The sequence below is a fragment of the Mesocricetus auratus genome, unplaced genomic scaffold (genome assembly GCF_017639785.1).
Source record: "Mesocricetus auratus isolate SY011 unplaced genomic scaffold, BCM_Maur_2.0 Super-Scaffold_100029, whole genome shotgun sequence".
NCBI lineage: Eukaryota > Metazoa > Chordata > Mammalia > Rodentia > Cricetidae > Mesocricetus > Mesocricetus auratus.
The window spans coordinates 1,212,756-1,234,608 of record NW_024429210.1 but is presented as its reverse complement, the minus strand read 5'-3'; the positions used below and the strand labels follow the sequence as shown (position 1 = coordinate 1,234,608).

Sequence of the window (21,853 nt, the reverse complement as noted above, 5' to 3'; positions counted from 1 at the left end):
TTCTACTCACCTTTTTGTGAACTGCATTTCTGGCTAACTACATATCTGCTGTGTAATGCTTGCAGTGTTACACAGCATCCAAGGTACTGTTAGACACGACCTACAGGACCAGTGCAACCACCCCCGCATGACATGAACAGTAGGATTCCAGAACAAAGGGAGTTCTACAGCCTCTCTACCAAACTGTCTGGCAGGATAGCCACATAGGCATCACCTGGCCACGTGTTGAAATGTGAACTCCCAAGATGCACTCCTCCACCAGGAGCTATCACCTGATTGCAAGGGAGCCAAGGAATATTTAAAAATCAGTGTCCTAGGGCTGGGTAGTATTTGGTACTAGGTTCACCTGACATCCAGGAAGCCCCGAGTTTATCCCTAGCACTGCATAGAATCAGGTAGGGTGGCATTCATCTATAGCGTCAGAACTGGAGAGGTATGGGAGGCAGAGGCAGTAGGAAGAGGTTCAAGGCCAGTCCACTGGTTGTCATAGTAACTGCTCTGGCTGGCTCAGATAAACTAATCATAAAGCACAAAAAAGAATTTCAAAACTGAGCCTGTTTGAAAAAGGCAACTTCCCTGTCTCTGAAAGCTATTCAAATTATTTGTGAGGACACTGGTACAGACCTGAAGTGACAATGACAGCCCCACAAAACCAAGTTTCTGAGAAACAGAGAAGGAAAACAGCTTCGCAGACCTAGGTTAGCCTCAAGAACTTATCAACTGCTCTGAATTTTCTAAGGTTTACCTGGCCCAGCCTCCAGAGGCCAACAATCCCATCAAGGCTCACAGTGACCATTATGGGATCTCCATATTGCCTTAGCCCAGCTGCTCAAATTCCTTTCCCAGGTATCTAGCTGGTCAGGAGGCAGCTGGCATTCTGTCCTGTCTCCTGCACAGTTGGCCTTTAAAAAAATGCCATCCCTTTATCTTATCAAAGACTTGGTGTTGTAACATTGACTTCTATGTCCACTGGGTAGGAGACTTTGCTGAGGATCAGTTTGGTCTTACCAGTATTCTATAGTTGGAGTGGATCCTTAAACCTGTGTCCCGGCATGCACTGCTTTGGAAATGAGACAAGCAAGGCACTGAATACCGCCAACTTCCTTGTCTGTAAAGTTAACCATTATTGAACTAGGGTACAATCAAAGTAGCTGGTCTCCCCTACTTTGACCAGCTGTTCTGTAGAGCAGGAGAATTCAATAGCCTGCCAACAGGGTTGTCACTGTCTAAATGGTATCCAATGTCAAGGGCCCACGCAGCTGTCACACTGGGGTGGACCTTCAGGATTTATGGAGTGTGGTACTGATGCTTTCCTCTGCCACAACCAACTGCCCTCCCTGGCCAGGTCCTGGAATAGGGAGGCCCTGGCACAAGCAGCACCCAACCTCTCAAGAGCCTCATTTGAAACCTAAATTAAGCTGCACTGGAATAAAACACAGCCATCTTTAATCTCCCATGAGTATTCCCCTTGAAGTCCCCTTTAGGTCTACAGCACATTTCTATCTAGACTCTGGTTTGGAAGCTTCCGTCTAAAGGAGTCGAAGCTGTGCATGGCATATTGACTGTTTTGGGTTAAAAACACCTTAAACAGCTCACTCTATCCTTTCTCCTGTTTTTGACGAGCAGACAAGATCTCAGGGAAAGAGGCTCTCGCTACACTGGGAGGAAAGCAGAGTTCTTTACTGAGGACAGGATGTTGGGTCAAGATTCTGTAATACTATGTTTAACTCTTCTCCTAACTCAGTTGCTACTCCACCCTCCCTATCTTTGTTCCAATTGGTACAAGCAAGCGTCTGAGCCCACCTGCTTCTTTGGGTCTTCTTGTTAACCTGTTTTGTGTCAATTTAATTCTCAGGCCAAATCAGAAGCAAACCCTAGAAGGCAAGAGGTAAAATTTTGCCTCTCCCAAACGCCAATTATACGGCTTTTAAATTCCAACCTCTTCCAACTGCGCATCATTTAGAATGTCAATCTAGTTCATGTAAAGCATGCAAAGTAACATGATCATTTATACAGATAGTGGTGGACAAAATGTTTGAAGTTCAGTGTCTTTGCTTAGGAGAATATCTGGACATCTGGACAGCTCTGAATTGTGCAATGGAAGAATCTGATTTTATGCAGTTCCCATCAATTGATTCAAAGCTCTCCTACTTTCAAACTAATTCTTAAATTTCAAGCAATGAATTCTTAAAATAATTGAGTTTCTTTCATTTTGGCAATTTTAAACACCTGTGTGACTTGTGTCATCTACCATGGTATAGAACATACAGGAGACTCTTGGGAACTTACTTAGTGGTGATGGGTATTGAGTATTGAGTGGCCATCTTCAAGAACACCCTGGTGCCTGCTCCCTGGGTGCACACGGGGTTGAACAGCCAGCAGCCAGCTGCTTATAAAGTCACACACTGATATGACTCTCTTTCACTAGAGCTAAAACCATGAGGGCCACAATGCCAAGCAGTTGCCCAACCACATGGACCCTTGCACACCGTGTCAGTGGGCCAGAATGTAAGCCGAACACATGGCAAAAGAAGTGAACAGTTTCAGAAGCAGAAACAAGAGCTCGAAAGCTGAACTTTGGACTGTATCAAACACTAAGGCAGCAGCTCCTCAAGGCTGCCAAGTAGTTACTTGCAAGTAATTTATCTGATCACAATGTGCATGTGTCTGTTCTGGCGACAGCTATCAAGAGTAGCGGAGAGTCAATGTCAAGGGGACTCACGGAGAGAAGATGTACTGGGCGAGCTCCGCAGAAAGTGGTGGAGGCCGTCCTCGCTGTCACTGGAGCTGGCGATGCTGTTCCTCATCTCCAGCATGGAGATCTGCGTGCACAGGCTCATCTGGGGCTCCAACTTCTTAACTTTCTACAAAGCAGAGTTACCAGACACCTGAGGTTTACAGCGGTTGACTCATGCGTTCCCTATAAGGGTAGGTACTTTCCCTTGATAAGAGTTAGCACTCTATAAATGTCTGTTGTGGTTACTATTAGCTGTCACTTAAATACATTATTCCAAAAACCTGTAAATCTGAATAATCTACTCAGCAAACTGAAACAGCAAGCATACGTTTTTCTTTGTTTCTTGTCGTGTGAGGGATCAAATCCAAGGCCTCACGTGGAACAGCAAAGCATTTTTCTGCTGAGCCCCAGCCCTACCTCACCGTGAAAAGCTCCTGGACAAGGTAACCTATTGGGAGTGGAAATCAGGATGCTTGACCAGTAAAATGAAGAGGAGTTTATTTGGAGAAAATAACTTACACAGGAAACAAGCGACTGTTGGGGACTTCCGCTCCAAGGATGTAGACCCTGCCACCTGGGAGAAGGGTCCTTCCCAGCCCCAATTCAATCCTTTTAACTGTTCGAATCCCCAGCTGTGACCCGAATATCAGGTGCCGGGATTGGGGGGTGGGGTTGTTAATATCTCACTACAGTAACCTAACAGTAACCATACTCAGTGTTCCTGGCAGGTGGTACATGTCACAGGAAGAACATTTTTAAAATTCTCATCTGTAATTGGGTTAATTTCCTTCTAAACAAATGCAGAAACCAAGCTGCTGAAAGCCCTGAAAGGCCATCTCCTATGTTCTCTCCATTCCTGGGGCACGGAGAGGACCCCAAGGATAAATGCCAGCTGTGAGTCTTACCTCTTGCAGCTCTGCCTTCCAATGCCCTCTCCATACCCACTCCCTCCCGTCCTCCTTAGACACATCGAAGAGTTCTGGGGACGACAGCACTCTATCCCATAAACGTGGTCCTTAACAGCTAGGCCAAGTTATGGACGGTAATAATTACTTCCTTGCCTTCAAGAAAGAACTTGCGAAAGAGTCCATCCATTACAAATATCCCCTCTGAAGCTTATGAACACTTAATGAAAACGCAGGAAAACATACATATTTATTTAAGCGGAGGGATCAAAAAGCACTTACTTTATCATTTAAGGTAGGATCATTCAGGGAGTAGAGCTTATTTGTTATGTCTTTTCCTATAAGATACCTAAAAATTTCATAGAGAAAAGGTTCTGACTCCAGAAAGTAAGTCAATCTTTCTCTTGACCAGCATAAAAACCTGCAGTTATCATCTGCAACAATGGTGACCTGTTGAGGAAACAAACAAACTAGCAAAAAGTCCATCTGCACACATGAATTAGGAGTTTATTAAATCGACAGAACATTAATTGATGCTCTCATAGATATATTTATCACATTAATTATAACCTAATATACTATAAAGAATTATGTTTAAAGACATACAATCTGTAGACTAAATCTCTGAATTTTACTGCTTTGGACAGAAGAATGGCCACCCTGTCAATACTGCTGTGGAGGTTGCAATGGGATATTATTTATGGTAAAATATTTCTTTACCTGCAGCTGTTTACAATGAACTTTAAAGTTAGGTCTTCATGCAAATGCCCTAAGGAAACAGAGAGTGTGTGCATGCATGTGTGTCTGGCTCTAGGACTCAAATCCATACATGTTCTACCACCGAGCTAGCTGCTTACCATTGAGCCACACCACCAGCACTGGAGATTAGACTTGTAAAGCAAGTCTTATATGAAACCTTTGACCCAGATGTCTCATAAATAAACATGAGAAAGACTCAAAGGCTCAAGTAAGCTACTGATAAGAACAGCTGGTGACACAGGTTCCAAGGCTAGTTCCAAGGTAGCCTACTGAGCTAGATCCTCGAACTAGACCAGAACTGAGAAACCATACCCTCCCATGTAAGCAGTGCAACATGGGAAAGCAGGGGTGGCCACTGTCACAGCACTAGAGAGCTCAACTCTCCAACCCCCTTCTCCATGCTTTCAGGGCTCAGGACCTAGAAGCTCCTCCTACTATGTAAACTCTCTTCCACACTCCCTTGTATGCTGTCTCTTCCCTCACAATGACACTCATATCCTGAAGGCTGAACTTATTAGCTGACATGTATGTGTGGACTCCTGAACACATTGATGGTGGGGATCATGTGTCTTCAGGGCTGAATGCCTGGCTTCACCACAGAGTGCTGGTCTGCCCACACGCATACAGCGGAGCTGACACAGGAAGACACTGTGGACAGAAAAGTCTACTTTACATCCTCAACATCAGACCAGTGCCTGCCCAATCTGGAGACTGGTGGAAGCTAATTACATTGACATGAAGTCTTATCTGGACCTTAGAACAGATATTTCCAAAAGAACTTTCTTTCCAGATGTCAAAGGAAGATTTAGGTCTACCAAGAGGAAAAAGAAAAGAAAAGCCCCAGCTTCCTGGGACCCTTACACCAAGAGGCTGAAGCTGTAGCTTTGGAAAATTAGAGTAATTAGCACTTCCAAAACTGGGCCAATGTTCCCAGAAAAATAAAGTTTACATTTATTACATCAGAAGAGGTTTCATGAAACCCAAAAACATCTGGATTTAAGAACTGCAGCTTCTGAGCCTCCACAACACACTAAGAGGCAGTCTTCATCAGTGTTCACTATGACGAAGGCACTCCCTGTCTCTGTCAGTGTTCACTATGACCAAGGCACTTCCTGTCTCCATCAGTGTTCACTATGACATGGACACTTCCTGTCTCCATCAGTGTTCACTATGACCAAGGCACTTCCTGTCTCCATCAGTGTTCACTATGACCAAGGCACCTCCTGTCTCCATCAGTGTTCACTATGACCAAGGCACTTCCTGTCCCCATCAGTGTTCACTATGACATGGGCACTTCCTGTCTCCATCAGTGTTCACTATGACATGGGCACTTCCTGCCTCCATCAGTGTTCACTATGACAAAGGCACTTCCTGCCTCCATCAGTGTTCACTATGACCAAGGCACTTCCTGTCTCCATCAGTGTTCACTATGACATGGGCACTTCCTGCCTCCATCAGTGTTCACTATGACATGGGCACTTCCTGCCTCCATCAGTGTTCACTATGACAAAGGCACTTCCTGCCTCCATCAGTGTTCACTATGACAAAGGCACTTCCTGTCTCCATCAGTGTTCACTATGACATGGGCACTTCCTGCCAAATACCATCCGAAGCACTGACGTTACAATGTCAATAAGGAAGACAAAATGCAGGGCTAAAGAGATGTCTTAGTGGTTAAGAAAGCCTGTTGCTCTTCAAAAGGACCCGAGTTCAGTTCCCATGACCCACATCTGTGACTTCAGTTCTGGGGTGTTTGATGTCCCTCTGCTAGGCATGGTATCCTATGCACTCAAGAGGCTAAAGCAGGATACTAAGTTTGGAGCCAGCCTGGGCTACACAGTGTGTGCCAGGCTGAGCACCACAGTAAGATCCTATCTAACACAGGTAGATGGTGGATGTGAAGAGCAGCTCAGTGGTAGGAGTGCTTGCTGTGTAAGCATAAAAACAGAGTTCAAATCCCGATGTCCACATAAAAAGCTGAGTGAGGCCCCAGATGCTGGTAACCCTAGTAGTATGGAGGGCAGAAATAGGTGGATCACTGGGCTTGTGGGTCACCAGCCTAGCTCCAGGTTAAGTGGGAGATCCTGTACTACAGAGAAGAGCACAATGGAGCCTCTGTGCATACACACAGGGATGCACACAGGCACACATACACATAGGAATGCACACATATACCACACACATACACACAGGGATACACACATACACCACACACATATATACACACACAGGGATGCACACCTGCACACATACACCACACACATGCACACATACACCACATACATACACGCACACCTGCACACATACACCACATACACACAGAGAGGGATGCCCACCTACACACATATATCACACACATGCACACAGGGATGCACACCTGTACACATCCACTACACACATGCACACACACAGGGATGCACATCTGCACACATACACTACACACAATAAATTAAATTAATATCAAGTTTTTTCAAAACACAAGAACATTGTCTTAAGAATACGGCTGTTTTGTTTGTATGTCTGTCTGTGCACCACTGTGCCTGGTGCCATGCAAGCCAGAAGAGGGCACCAGATCTCTGGAACTTGAGTTCCAGACCACCTTGAGCTTCCACGTGGGTACTAGGAACCGAACTGAGGTTCCCCGGAAGAGTAATCAGGGCTTTTTATGCTCAGTGCCATCTCTCCAGCCTGATGGTGCTGCTTCCTTTAAACACCAGTGAAAATGCAATGCTCATTTGTCTTACAAGGGCACAGACATGCATTTCTAAGACCTCTCCCTCAAACTGACTTTCAGGGTTCACAGCACCCACCAGAGCATGTGACTGACCATGGGAGAGCAGCAGCCTGAGATGGAATCAAAAGACAAATGTTTATCAGAAATGCTCACTCAGTAAAAAGAAACCCAAACGCAAAGCAATACTCCTGCTTCTGTGATAATGGCACTGAAGATCATGTCAGCAGCTGTAAGTGCAGCCCAGTCTGCAAGTCCCACAACAGCGGGAACTAAGAGCAGTGAGCTTCAGGCCCATTCTGGCATCGTCCATCTGCCTGTAGCATTAGAATTACTAACAGTATTTACCAAGTGACAATCTCTGCTGCCTTGCAGTGCTTTCCTCTTTTCCCCTATGGTACAGTTCATCAGCACCCTGGCCACAGAATGAATTTAAACGAGTAACAGCCTAGAGTGGTGGCACATGCCTAAAATACCAGTACTTTGGAAAAATGAGGCAAGAAGACTATAACTGGTTTGAGGCCAACCTGGACTACACAGTGAGCTCAAGGGCTGCATAGTAAGACCCTGCGTCAAAAAACAAACAAAAAATAAAGGGTTGAGGGTGTAGCACAGTGGTAGAGAACTTGTCTAACATGCAAGAAGCCTTGGGTCCCTGGGTTTTATACCCAGCATTGCACAACCCAACACCAAGAGGTAGAGGCAGAAAGACCCTAAGTCCATGGAGATTCTTGGCTACACAGAGAGTTCAAGGCCAGTCTGAGATACACAAATCCCTGTCTCAAACAAAGTAATCAAAAGGACATAAGTCCTTAACAGAACGTCCCCTAGGGAAGGGTAGGAATGTGCTTCCGTGAGAGGCCATACGCACACATGCTGATGTGCAGCTACAAGAACAGACATAAACAGCCACTTGTCACTCTTGAGTATCGGCCAGCAGAGACGCTCTGTAAACAGTCAAAGCACAATTTCCCTGGGCTTATTCTGATGAAGTTGGCTCTGTGATAGGCACAGACTTGATGGCACTGTACTTTCTGTCCACTGGCAATCACAAAATACCACAAACTCAAAAAATACCACACCCCATGCCAAAGAAAGCTGGCTCCAATTATCAAGGATGAATCCATGTCCTTCATCCAGTGACGGTACTGCAGTTTTTATCATGTTCTTGGAATCTTCACATTAGTTAAGAACAATTCTCAGCTACTAAAGCCCAGTCCCCAAGAAGAAGGAAAACTGTTGTTAGTGTCAGTGACTTTTTGTTAGCTTAATTACAAATATAACTTGGAGTCCAGCGGAGAGGAAGTAGGTATTTGTATACCTTGTTCCTCGGGGATCACTTGCTTCTAGAACAAAGGTTTAGTTTCCACCCCAAGCTCAATCCTCTCTGCAGGATAATAGGAGACTGAGTTATTACATAAAACCACCTGCTACCACACTGAGGAAAGAGTGTAACAGACAGAGGTGGAAGAAGAGACCTATGGAAGTCACAGGAAAAAGAAATAGTCTGTTCTGTTCATGGGGGGGTTAAACACATTGCTCAAATAGAAGCAGACACCCTAGAACACAGACAGTCCCCCACAGTACCAAGGAGACAGAGCAGCGGGACACAACAGCAGCTTTCTCTTTCTATATGTCAAACATGACCAGCACAGGAACATCATCAGGGTCTTAGTCCGTGTTCTATTGCCATGCCCAAGGCAACTGTTACACTGGAAAGCATTTCATTAGGGCTTGTTTACAGTTCCAGAGGCTCAGTCCATCATCATCAAGGCAGGAAGCAGACAGGCATGACACTGGAGCAGTATCTGAGAGCTTCATCCTCTGATCCCCAAGCAGCAGGAAGAGAGAGAGACTCTGGGCCTGACCTGGGCTTTTAAGTCCTCAAAGGCCACTCCTAGTGATACTTCTCCTCAAACAAGACCACACCTCCTAATCCTTCCCAAACAGTTCCACTAACTGGGGACCAAGCATTTGAACATATGCTCCTATGGGGGCCGCTCTCACTGAAACCCCCATAGTCAGGGAGCTTAAACTAGTACTTCTAGTAAACGTGTCCAATCTTAACGAATTCCTCAATTACCGAGACCTTTTATGCAATGGAGTGATAGCAAGACAGGGCTGACACAGCAATGAAATAAACTAAACTGCACTTTCCCTTTATCTCCAGCCTAGGACACCTCAAGTTGAAGGGTATCCCAAACTGAAACCTGTAAGATTCCCCAGCAAGGTACGTGGCAGGTCCTCTTTGTTCTGTGATGACATCCTCTTCAATTCTGTTTCCCACTAAATACACACTGTATCAAAGCAGCCCTGTGCACAGACTATCTCCTCACTGCTATTTACCCAGAGACTTGCATTCTTGGCCACATTCCTAAGAACAGCAAATAGAACAGGAGACATGGGGGCTTAGAAACAACCACAATCAGCAGCAACACAGCGGGGCAATTTATAAAAATAAAAAGAATTAAACTGAATAGTCAGCATTCGAACTGCTGATACCATGAGGAATTTCCTCTTTGCCTTTAAACATGGTCACTACCTACAAAAGAATAAAGTGATTGGAGACTTTTATTTAATAAGGCCTCTGGAGTAAAGCTAGCTTTCTGTTTTCCCTAATAAGGCAATCAATGGTGTGTTTAGGAACATGAATTACCTACAAGTGATATAATTTTTCTCATAATAAAATTGAATTTTTAAAAAGATTGCATTTATTGCTACTTTATGCAAATCTGTGTGAATGCCAGAAAGGGACATCAAGGCCATCAGGGACTGAAGTCACCAATGATTGTGAGCTGTCACATGGGTTCTAGAAATGAACCCAGGTCCTCTCGAAGAACAACCCATGCTCTTATCCAAATCCCCAAACAATGTTTTTTAATGGAAATATTAAGAAATTTAAATGACCCAAAATTATTGACAAATGAAACAGCAAGCAAGCAAGCTCACCCCTCAGAAACAACAGTGTTAGTGCCATAGCTAGATTAGAACATGGCTGTCTAGACCCCACCTCCAGTTGTGCACACACAAACACTGTTGCAAGGTAGGGTTTGTTGTCGCTGTTTTGTTTTATCACATTATACTATGGATACCCATGTGGCTATCTCCTTTTCAAAAAAGAAATCACAGTCACTTTCCCATTTCACTTGATTTGAATGAGATACAAAATAGTTTTAATCTTCTTGAAAGCCAAATCTTACCTGGAATTTTTCCCCCTTGTGCATCTGGGTTGATCTGAATTCTGGAGAATCTACAAAGGCACAGGGGTAAATGTTATGCAGAAAATGTCCTCGGTAGGAGACCTTCATTCTGGTAACAGAAGTCAACATGTTAACAAGTATACAACATTTTCCAAAAAACAAAATAATTCTTCTTATCACTAAAACATGGTAGTAATGTATTTGCACTAGTTTTAAAGATTCCACAAGTAAAGGACACAGTTAAAAGCATTCTCAGAAGCATTATTGCCACTCTTACAGCTGGAGTGGATATATAATTTGTAAATTACAGACTGAGGGGAAAGGGGTTGCTGTTAATAACTGTGTCCCAGGGCAGGCACAGTAACACACATCTACAGTCACATGATCCTAGGAGTTTGAGACCTCATCTAAAACTACCACCAAATGAACACAGTAACAATTATAGCCTTGCAACAATGATGACTCTCCCCTCAGATCATCAATATAACTTATGATATTCGAAAAACAAACAAATCACCTTTGCCACATACACAAGCCTTTTGAATTTAATTTAAACCCATTTCAATTTTGACTCCTTAACTTCAAGAAAAAAGTAAACATGGTTAAAAAATATTCACTCTTGAAAATTTCAGTATCAATACAATTCAGGACCAAGGGGTCTACCTAGCTTAGGCACACTGTTCCTCAGCAGCCCAAACATAAGTTGCAAAATGACTTTCAGCAACACAGTCACTGCTCCCTCCAACATTGCTGGCAACATTTCCTTGTATGAATTCCTTCCCAGCGGCTACAAAAGATGGAAGGCATCCCAGGAATTCCTATTTCCATGTAACACTTACCTCCCCTTGAGGAGAATACTAAGACGATCGTCAACTGAGGTTTTATCCTCTGTGGCGTAAGTCTGACCCTTTTTCAAGGTCTGGATCATACAAAACTGTCCAGTTAACCTTCTAAACAAATCAGGAGGGACACGGAGTGGTTCGAACAATCGGTGGTAGACACCACCCAGCTCCTTTTCAATCTTGACCTGAAAGACAGCGACGCTGAGATCCTACAGTTCCCAAACACGGACTCCCAGGGGCAGGATTCAAGAATAAACAAATCTATGCTACACTCCGATGACTTGCTGTAAATGGTCAGTGGAGTCTTGGAGAGTTAGTAGTGGTGTAATCTATACTTTGTTGGGGAAGGGAGATGACTCTAATGGTGACACTTTGCTACTGATCATAAAGCAACCTTCCTAATCTTAGTAGCAGCACATAACACAGTGTTTGCTTCAAAAGAAGAAATTGCCTTAACTTCTAATTATGACAGTGAGAAAGTAAGCAGTAAAGGAAAACCAAATTTACAAAATAATGCATTAAGAATTTATCTCCATGTATGTAATTATTTAATGCACCAAGGCAGGAAAGCCAACGCTCTCACTGCAATCACTGCCTTGCATTTACATATTTGAAGCAAAGGAAAAGAGAACATAGAGAGTTCTGGTGTGGTGGTCTCAAACCAGCCTTGCAGCACCGAGTTCCCTCTGATGAAAAAGGCTGGCTACTGACAGCGGTTCAGTGGCTGTCTTAATCACCCCTCATCAGAGTCTCTGAGGGCCAGGGCATGCAGTGTCTGCAAGGCACAATAATTGGTACATGGAAAATTGTACTGCACTATGAATGAACTCTGTCCCAGTGAAAGCTCAGGTGACACACGATGAGAGCTGCAGAGCCAGAGCACAAAAGCTGCTTCGACCTGATGTCACTCTAGTCTAGTCGTTTCGATGAAGAATAGTCTTTGTTTACTTAAGTGATAGTCAGATTTAAAAAAAAAAAACAAACCCAGACAGAACAAGGGAGCCCAGATGCAGGGCATTCCTTCTGGTGCTTTAATCACGCGGGTAACTGACAGACTTTGACTTTCAGAACTGTCATCGTCATCACTACAGTTTCTACCTCCTCTACCCCACAGCTCTAGTAGTGAGCATTCAGCATGGTTTCTTCACAAATCTGTCCCGCTTGCAGCCCACACAGTATCCACTGTGGCACAGTCATGAACATAGGACCTGATGCAGTCTAGTGACACACATCCAAGCCCTGGCCTTCCTTAACATCTCAGCTCAAGACTCAGCTCCTTTGTGAGGTTGTCTGAATTATCTTCTTCAGAAGCATCTGTTCGTCAAAGTCTCTCTGAGCATCTTCGGTGTGCCCAGGGCTACAACGGTTAGTGGGCTTCGCTACACTGCTGCTCACAATTGTTGTGTCCCTAAGAGAATTACTCTGCCCTAACCCCAACATTAGCAGACTTGACCAATGAAATAATGAGCAGAAGTGACACAGATTTTTTTTTAAAGAAATGATTATGTTTGTTTGCTTTTAAAGTTTTGTGTATGGATATTTGGTCAGCAACATGTGCAATCAGTGCCCATGGAGACCAGAAGAGGGCATTAGGTTCTCTGGAATTGGAGTCAGAGACAGCCACCACATGAGTGCTGGGAACTAAACCCAGGTCCTCTGCAAGAGCAGCCATGCTCTTAACCACCTCACCGCCTTCCTGCCTCTTGAGCAGGATGTTTCCCAACTTCTGTACGGTCCCCTCTGCCATGAGAATGCACAGTCCAAAGAGAGTCTGCTGCTTTAATAGAGACCCCAAAAACGTAAGAAAGAATCAGTGATTCAATCAGTCAGCAGGTAAGGGGAGCAGGAAGAGAGGCCCCTCCTGTTCTACATCACTGAGGTCTCATTCATCACACAGCCTAACCCAGAAAAATACTGACCAATACAGACAGGCAGCCCAAACTGAGTGGCTGTGTGTAAGGAGGTTACAGAGTAGCAGAGTGCCCACAATGTGTATCATCTGTATTTCTGTGTGAAATATCTGGTTTTCTAATAGGTTTCTACATGAAATCCAGACCTAACATGAGCATTACAGCCTTGGGTGAATGAATGTTTGTACTTAGGACAGTCAGTGACCATGTATGGAGTGATTTATACGAACCCAGTTACTTTCTACTTTGTTTATGTTCTCGGAGATTATGTCTTGTTGGTGGGTTTGGCTGTTGCTGTGTTTTCTTCTTTCTGTCTTTTTTATTTTGCTTTTGCTTTTTTTTTTTAAAGATGGGACCTCATTCACACCTCCAAGCTGACTTCAAACTCACTATGTAGACCAGGCTAGCCTTGAACCATCATTCCACCTGCCCCATACGTGCTGGGATCACAGGCATGCGCCATGGCCCTCAGGCTCTTATTTTGGTTTTGGTATTATTAAAAAGAAATAGTAAGAGAAGCGTGAGCTGAAAATAAGAAAGTAAGTATGGATTTTCTTGTTAGTACCCTCCAAAAGTGCTGATTTCTTTACATGAATATTTTAGACTCCAGAAAGATTAACAGCCATTATACTATGGAAATAGAATGGACTATCTGCAAACCATTAGTATGAAATGGAAGTTCCTTATCAGTAATTTTATAATTAAACAAAGATATTCCCAAGTGATAACTGAGTATCAGCAGACCAGGAAATAATCGCATAATATGCCTAAAAAAAGACAGCATTAGTCATGTGTTCATGCTCTAGCAAGTCAAGGTTTGGAAAATTCATTTGTTAAACAAATTTCACAGATTTCCAATGCTTTTCTCTCAAGAATTTACACAGAAAGCTCAATATTCAGAATATGTGAGAGGGACTAAGGCTGTCAGTTTCTCACTTGCAAGTCTGAATGAAATACTTTTAAAAAGCTTTCATATTTAAAGTCACTTTCTCATTAAAAAATTAATAATTACCGGTCTTTTCTTGTACAAAAGATATGAAAGATGCAAGATATTGATACCCAAGAACACTGAGTTCCAGATCATTATATCCAAGGCACATCGGTAGAGAGTGGCCCAGACTACATAAAGGGTACATCCTGTTGAGTAACAGAAGCAGCATGTTAGATACTTACAACAGAGTCAGCAAACAGCTTTAACAGAATCCTCCACTGTCTAGAACCAAACACATTTAGAAATGCTTAAGCTGAAAACCACATTTAATTCTAGTTTATTATTAAAAAAGATCCCCCTACACCACACAACACCCACTCTCACCACACACACACACACACACACACACACACACACACACACACACACACACACCTTTGGTTCTCATTGCTGTTTCAGTGTATTCCATTCCACAAAACTGCAGGCAGTACTCTATCAACTGAGGACATCCCTAGCTCTAGAGGTTTTTTTTTTTGAGACAGTGTCTCCAGACTATCCTTAACCCTACATCTCTCTTCCTCAGTCCCCTATACACCCGGGTTACAGGCGTGCACCGCCACATCCATTTGGGGGTATAGGTTTTGGTAACCAAGGCAGCCTTCTATAGGAAAGAATTCTCCATTATGACTGCTCACTTAACATGGACCTAAAGGTGACGTGTGCCACAGCTTCAGACAATAGTGAAGAAATGCTTTCCAAATGCTTTCTACAAACTTGCAGGCCTTACTAGTTAGAAGCACCAGTATGCACTGTCAAAGTTGTAAAGTCTGAAACTCCTCTCCAGGGGGCAGTGTCACACACCTTTAATCCCAGCCCTTGGGAGGCAGAGGCAGTTGGATCTTTGTGTGAGCTTGAGGCCAGCTTGGTCTAGAGATCGAGAGATCCTATTCCCACTCCCCAATTTTTAAAACCTCATTATTTGGCAAGGAATGCATGCTGCATTTTATTTTGTATTTTCGAGATTAGTAGTGAACTTAAAAGTTTTATTTGGCGTTTTTGGGACAAGGTCTCATGTGGCTCAGGCTAGCTTTGAGCCCTCAGTGTGGCTGAGGTTTTCACTGAGCTTCTAATCCTACCTCTTGAGTGCCAGCATGCTCTACTATGCCTAGCTGATGAGGTACCTGGGACCTCACCCAGGGCTTCACGCAGTCAAGGTAAGTACTGTACCAATAAGTGATACCATCAGCCAAGAGCAAATATTTTATTGAAACATTTAGTGACCCAAATTTTCACTTGGTGATTATCCAATCAGCAAATGGTCTCTTCCTGTACATATATAATATAGTTTTAGTTTAAAATGATCAGTAAAATATAGATTTATAGATTCATGTGCACATGAAAGCTAATTTTTCACATTAAAAGTCAGACATGCAAATGCCTGACTTCGTCACAGTGGAACATCTGGGAAAACCTCATCCCTTTACTTCCTGGGCCTCAGTTTCCCTTCTCATAAGTACCAGGCTAAAAGATGCATTCTGGAACATTTTACGTCCGGAGCTCTTGTCTTCTTCATATTTGTAATTTGGATTATAGGTTCCCTCCATTCGACAACCTACCTCTGGAATCCCTAACTTAGTAAACATTACACATCCCCAGAAATCCCCAAAGCTGACTCCTAGCTAGCCTTTCTGTCTCTTCTTGTCACCTTTTGTATATTCAGGTTCAAAATCCTAGTCTTCCTTTTTGCTATGCTAAGTTTTTCTCTTCTGTGCCCTTCACCAGGTTTCTCCATGCTCATACTTAAGAGAAACTGGTCATTTCCCCAAAGCTATCTGTACTATCATAAGGACCTTGCCTTGCATTACCACTCAGCCTGTCACCTGTTTGTTCTGAGCACTGGGTATAGACCTGCAGTGCGCATGAGACACGCCATACTGTGACTGCCCATCTGTCTTTCCATGGGTAAAGACTGCCTTCCTTACTCGTTGGCTGATATATTACAAGTGTCATAACTGTGCATGGATAAATGGAGGTCAAGAGGAGAAATCATATATGGAATTTGTCAATAATCACCAGGTAAAACAGAAACTCCATTCTTTCAGTATTTTGATATGAACGAACTTAGCATGCTCAGTTAATGGGCCCAAAATGTTAATATTATATACATGTTATAAAAATGCTACACTTTAATTAGTATATGTGGGAATTGGTTTTGTTCTCAATATCACTTCACTGTCTATAGCAAATTATCTTTTCAAATCATAATGTTTGTGATAACACTGTGCCAGGCACTAGCCTAACATACATTTACCTAATTCTCACAGTAACCCTAAAAGGTAGTTTTATTTTTATCTTTCTTTGATGCAAAGGGAAACTGGAGTGACATAAGATTAAAGTCATTTGCTCAAGTTACACAGTTAGCAAGCTGTGGTGTTACAACTGGACTCACACACTCAGGCTCCAAAACCCACATTCTTGCACATGAATGGATTTTCTGATATGTAGGAGGACCTGCACAGTACAGAAAGGTGTACACCGCTTACACAGTAACCCACACAGTATAGAAAGATGTACACCACTTACACAGTAACTCACACAGTATAGAAAAGCATACACCGCTTACACAGTAACTCACACAGTATAGAAAGGCGTACACCACTTACACAGTAACTCACACAGTATAGAAAGGTGTACACCACTTACACAGTAACTCACACAGTATAGAAAGGCGTACACCACTTACACAGTAACTCACACAGTACAGAAAAGCATACACCACTTACACAGTAACTCACACAGTATAGAAAGGCGTTCACCACTTACACAGTAACTCACACAGTATAGAAAGGCGTACACCACTTACACAGTAACTCACACAGTATAGAAAGGCGTACACCACTTACACAGTAACTCACACAGTACAGAAAAGCATACACCACTTACACAGTAACTCACACAGTATAGAAAGGCGTACACCACTTACACAGTAACTCACACAGTATAGAAAGGTGTACACCGCTTACACAGTAACTCACACAGTATAGAAAGGCGTACACCACTTACACAGTAACTCACACAGTACAGAAAAGCATACACCACTTACACAGTAACTCACACAGTACAGAAAAGCATACACCACTTACACAGTAACTCACACAGTATAGAAAGGCGTACACCACTTACACAGTAACTCACACAGTACAGAAAAGCATACACCGCTTACACAGTAACCCACACAGTATAGAAAGGTGTACACCACTTACACAGTAACTCACACAGTATAGAAAGGCGTACACCACTTACACAGTAACTCATACAGTATAGAAAGGCGTACACCACTTACACAGTAACTCACACAGTACAGAAAAGCATACACCACTTACACAGTAACTCACACAGTACAGAAAAGCATACACCACTTACACAGTAACTCATACAGTATAGAAAGGTGTACACTGCTTACACAGTAACTCACACAGTATAGAAAGGTGTACACCGCTTACACAGTAACTCACACAGTATGGAAAGGCGTACACCACTTACACAGTAACCCACACAGTACAGAAAAGCGTACACCACTTACACAGTAACTCACACAATATAGAAAGGCGTACACCGCCTATGCAGTTAAGAAAGGAAGCCAATGGCTGTGAGGAGACCCATTTTCTAAACTGGTAGACAGCCTGCTGACTGGATAACAGAGACTTATGTTACTTCTATGCTACACACCTGGAAAGAACACTCTAAGCTCCCAATACAAAACCCATCCAACACCAGCCCCACAGAAGTTATTCAAGCTCAGGGTGGCTCACCTATAGACAACATCCCTCTAAGCAGTATCATATGGAGGCGAAGAGTGGTTGGAATCACCAAGCCAACTGCTAAACAAACGTTTGCTACATGAAAAACCAGGTGATGAACCTCTCTCCAGTTTTCACAAGTGGTCTCATTGGAAGGCACAGGTGTGATGCTTCCCAACCCAGAGGCAAAACCTACTCCAGTTGCTTCTGCCAATGGGCTGGACTCTGTATAATTCATGTTGAAAAGTCCTACAAAGACAAATACACAATCAGTTACAAGTGGAAACTTCATTCTATCATGCCTATGACAGGTAATATGCCAAAAGTGATTTTTACATTACATACTGGTCAACAGAGTTTTCCGAGTCTCATCAATTACATAGGTTCAAACTCCAGCCCTGTCACAAAGTCAGAGTGTCCTCTTTATCTGCCATAACAATCCCCAACTTGCTTCTCGTTTAAATGAAACACCTCAGAGAGCACACAACTATTCCAACACATGCGCACGCGTGTGTCAGAAACGAATGCACGTGTACTTGAAGAGAATCCACAAGTATAAGAGACTAACTCCCACATTCATGGGTCACAGCGTTTACATGGTTTAGCAGAAGCGAATGCACGTGTACTTGAAGAGAATCCACAAGTGTAAGAGACTAACTCCCACATTCATGGGTCACAGCGTTTACATGGTTTAGCAGTCTTCAAAACATTCATAGTGGAGACTGAATCCAAGCACACAAAAAAACAGTTAAAAAACTGGCTTACTGAACTTACTTAAAAGTTTAAAATATGTACAGGGCTCTATTTTATGCCATTGCTAAATCATTGTCACATACCTACCATAATATGTGCACAAAATATATAACTATACACTTTACTACCATATACATCCAAATAAAGAATTTAAAAAGCAATTAAAGTCTCTTTTATTCTTCAACTTAAGTCTCTATTTTCATTCCTCAGATAATTCTTATTGAAAGCATCTCACAAATTAGAAAGTAGTAAATGTACAGTTTATATGTAGGACAGGTCATGAATATAAATTTGGGTATTTAATATTAAGCACCATAGCAAATACATTTCAAGTAATATACATTTTACATACATTTATATAAAACAACACAAAGTAACACTCCATCCTGTCTGTTATTATCTATTCTTGGTGCTTGTTCCACACTCACAAAAAAAAACAACCCTTCATTATTAATTACATAAATTTGGTCCTTAACAAAAACCATGCAGGTTTACCAAAGACATGAGTTAATCTATTTCATTTTTAAGAGTCAAATGAAGACCCAAAATATCATTAAATTTAACTTACAAATATATACATCTTTCAAAATAAAGAAATTCACCTTTTTAACATAGTAAAGATTTTAAGTGGTATGTAATAGGGTGTGGTTTGGACATCTTGAAAGGTTGTTAGAAAAGTAAGTATATGTGGGTAAATTCTGCATATCTTAAGATGACAAACAAATTTATAAATATGGAGTTACCATGTAGCCGCCATAGGGGTAAGAAGTCCGGACCTTTTCTCCGGTAAGAGAAATACTTGGGTGGGTTAAATACTTAAGTCAAAGATAGCTGGTAAGAAACAAGCAAATGGCCAACAGCTTCATAATTTAAAAAATTATAAATATGAATCAAGTAACTGAATGAAAGTTTACATTTGTGACACTCATTTAGTGGTGCTGAGCATCACAGGGCTTTAAACATAATATCAAGGGAGAGCTCTACCCATCCCAAACAGTTCACAGGTAATAAAGTGCTGATTTTCTGCTAAAAGAAAAAATGAGAATTCAACTACTTTCCAAAAGTCTTGAGAAAAATATAAGCTTATTACAATGGGGAGCTGGGGGCTCGTTCTAAGAACCTGGAAGTAAGAGGTCCTACTTGCTATAACTACCCAATGCCTGTGGGAGGCAGGGGTGGTACATATGGATCTATACCCTTCCAAGGCCTCCATAGACAGTGTCATTGAGGAAGGGCCGGCCGAATGGGATGAGAGGGACAGATAACCATTTCACTCACACTTTCCTGAGTCAGGGTCCATCCCAGAGCCACCAGGGAGCCACGAAAGCCAGGGACCAGTGCTTTCCTCCTCCGCTGCTTTCCCTTGGACTGGAGACACATTAACTACACACTCTTAAAAACCCCTTTAGGTTCTGATATTCCAAAACAGAGTTATGTACTAAGTAACCAGCACGAACTCCTCAAGTCACCTAGATACCCTCCTAATCCACCGGAGTTCACTTTCAGGTTCTTGTAAGTTCTAAAAGTGGCATTAAAAGCTTCCATTTCTGGTCAAAGGAAACTGAGGAGGAGACTATAATCTGCCTGAAAATCAGAAACTATTAATAAGCATTAAAATGTATTACATGTATTTATTTCTGAGGGGTGGGTGGGGACACAAGCTTGATGGAGCAGCTCCCCTCCCACCACGTGGGCTCTGGGGACACAGCTCGTGTTGTCAGGCTTGCCTGCTTGTACCTTTATGGCCCAAGCTTTCTCACCAGCCGAATAACCAGCTTTAAACGTAGGATTATTGTAAAAAGTATTCTGATGTGTTACACTTTATTAAAGATAAACAAATTACAGACAGCTGTAGGTAAATAAACATACATATGAAAGTGTTTTACTGTGAAATACACCCATAAAAATATTCACTGTCTTTAAAAATATCAGTTAATTTTTTATATTAAATGATTAATCTAACGTGTTTGGGCTTAATCACTACTTAATGAGTTTAAATGGCCTACACTGATCTGCCCTTATACAGAGAATAGATGGTGGATCTAGGGAAGAAGGCTAATTGGTGAGTGAATTTGTAAACTGTCAGATTAATTTTGACTAAATCAAAACGTTATCTTTCTAATCAGATCCCTAAAGTCTAATTCCTTAAATTACTTACTGTAGGAAAATCGTGCCCATTTATTGGCTTTCAAATAGGCGTTTGCAGATCTAAAATGCTGAATGAGGAAGCTAACATTAACCTTGACCAAATTACAAAAACGAAGAGTAATAAGTAAAAGCCATGCGAGTAGACATAATTCACTGTTGTCATGGAATCTCTCGCACCTCGCGCGGCCAGCGGCTTGGTGGCTAAGTCTTCCCCTCTGAGCCGCCCGTTTTGGGGATCAGCCCGGCAAGCCCCCGTTTCTCTAAGGCTTTGAAACGAGGGCGCGGGCCGGTAGCAAGGACCGGTGGCTCCCGGTCACCTGCACCCCAACCCGGGGACCCGCTCACCTCCCTCTTGGAACGGTGTGAGCGCCCACAGCTCGGCGACCCCGCGCTGTCCGGCCGAGGGCCCCGGGCGCGGGCGGGCGAAGGGCGAAGGGCGGCTGCAAGGACGACGCGGAGTGCTGCGCGCGCCAAGTTGCTCGGCCACTCGGGGCCAACTTTCCCGCGTGAGGCGGCGCTCGGGTCCCTTACCTGGCGTGTCCCGGCTCCGGGCTCGGGCGGCGCGCGCCAAGTTTGCGACGGCGGCGACGGGGAGCGGAAGCTCGACGGGCTCGCGGAGGGTCCCCAGGCGGCGCGGCCCGGGCCAGCTCCCCGCTCGCGGCCGCTTTGACTAAAATAGGCATCGCGGCGGCCGGCTGGGGCGCACAGCGCACGCGCCGCCTGAGGTTGCCCCGCGGGCGGAGCCCCGCGCCCCGCAGACCCGCGCCCCGGCCCTCCGCGTGCGCGCGCCCCGCTCCCGCGCTTCCTTGTTTGGGCATGGGTCCCCGGGGAGGCGCGCAGACGGATCGCCCCTCGCAGGAGAGGGAGGGGGACCGGGACAGACCCTTGTTCCCGCCCGCGGACAGCTGCCCCAGGCTCGGACAGCTGTGGCGCTGCGACACCAGGCAGCCCAGCGGGACGGGTGATCCCCAGGGACCTCACCTCCAGCCACTGGGCTGGATTTCAAAGAAGCACGCCTAAGTGCTTATCCGAAATTCACCCGCCCGAGGTGAGGCGGGGCCTCTCGTGGGCCAAGCTCCATTTGAATTTGCCCCCTAGATTTGGGACCAGAAATGGGAAAATGGGATCTGGACGTAT

General features: G+C 43.7%; 1 protein-coding gene across 2 annotated transcripts in view; it reads right to left on the bottom strand.

The window, feature by feature from the left end:
- The window catches only part of Bves (blood vessel epicardial substance), a 32,278-nt gene extending 10,896 nt beyond the window's left edge, over positions 1-21,382 (bottom strand). Inside the window, exons 1-7 of one of the 2 annotated variants that reach the window (XM_005070412.4) lie at positions 21,248-21,382; positions 17,828-18,064; positions 14,097-14,221; positions 11,172-11,359; positions 10,333-10,441; positions 3,925-4,092; positions 2,723-2,864 (exon numbers count right to left, since the gene is read on the bottom strand). In XM_005070412.4, the coding sequence (XP_005070469.1) occupies positions 2,723-2,864; positions 3,925-4,092; positions 10,333-10,441; positions 11,172-11,359; positions 14,097-14,221; positions 17,828-18,053 (958 nt within the window). In that variant the 5' untranslated portion in view covers positions 18,054-18,064; positions 21,248-21,382. Of the gene's footprint in view, positions 1-2,722; positions 2,865-3,924; positions 4,093-10,332; positions 10,442-11,171; positions 11,360-14,096; positions 14,222-17,827; positions 18,065-21,061; positions 21,178-21,247 lie in introns of those variants that run through there. The other variant, XM_040733234.1, reaches the window with a different exon arrangement.
- Between the last annotated feature and the right edge of the window lie 471 nt (positions 21,383-21,853).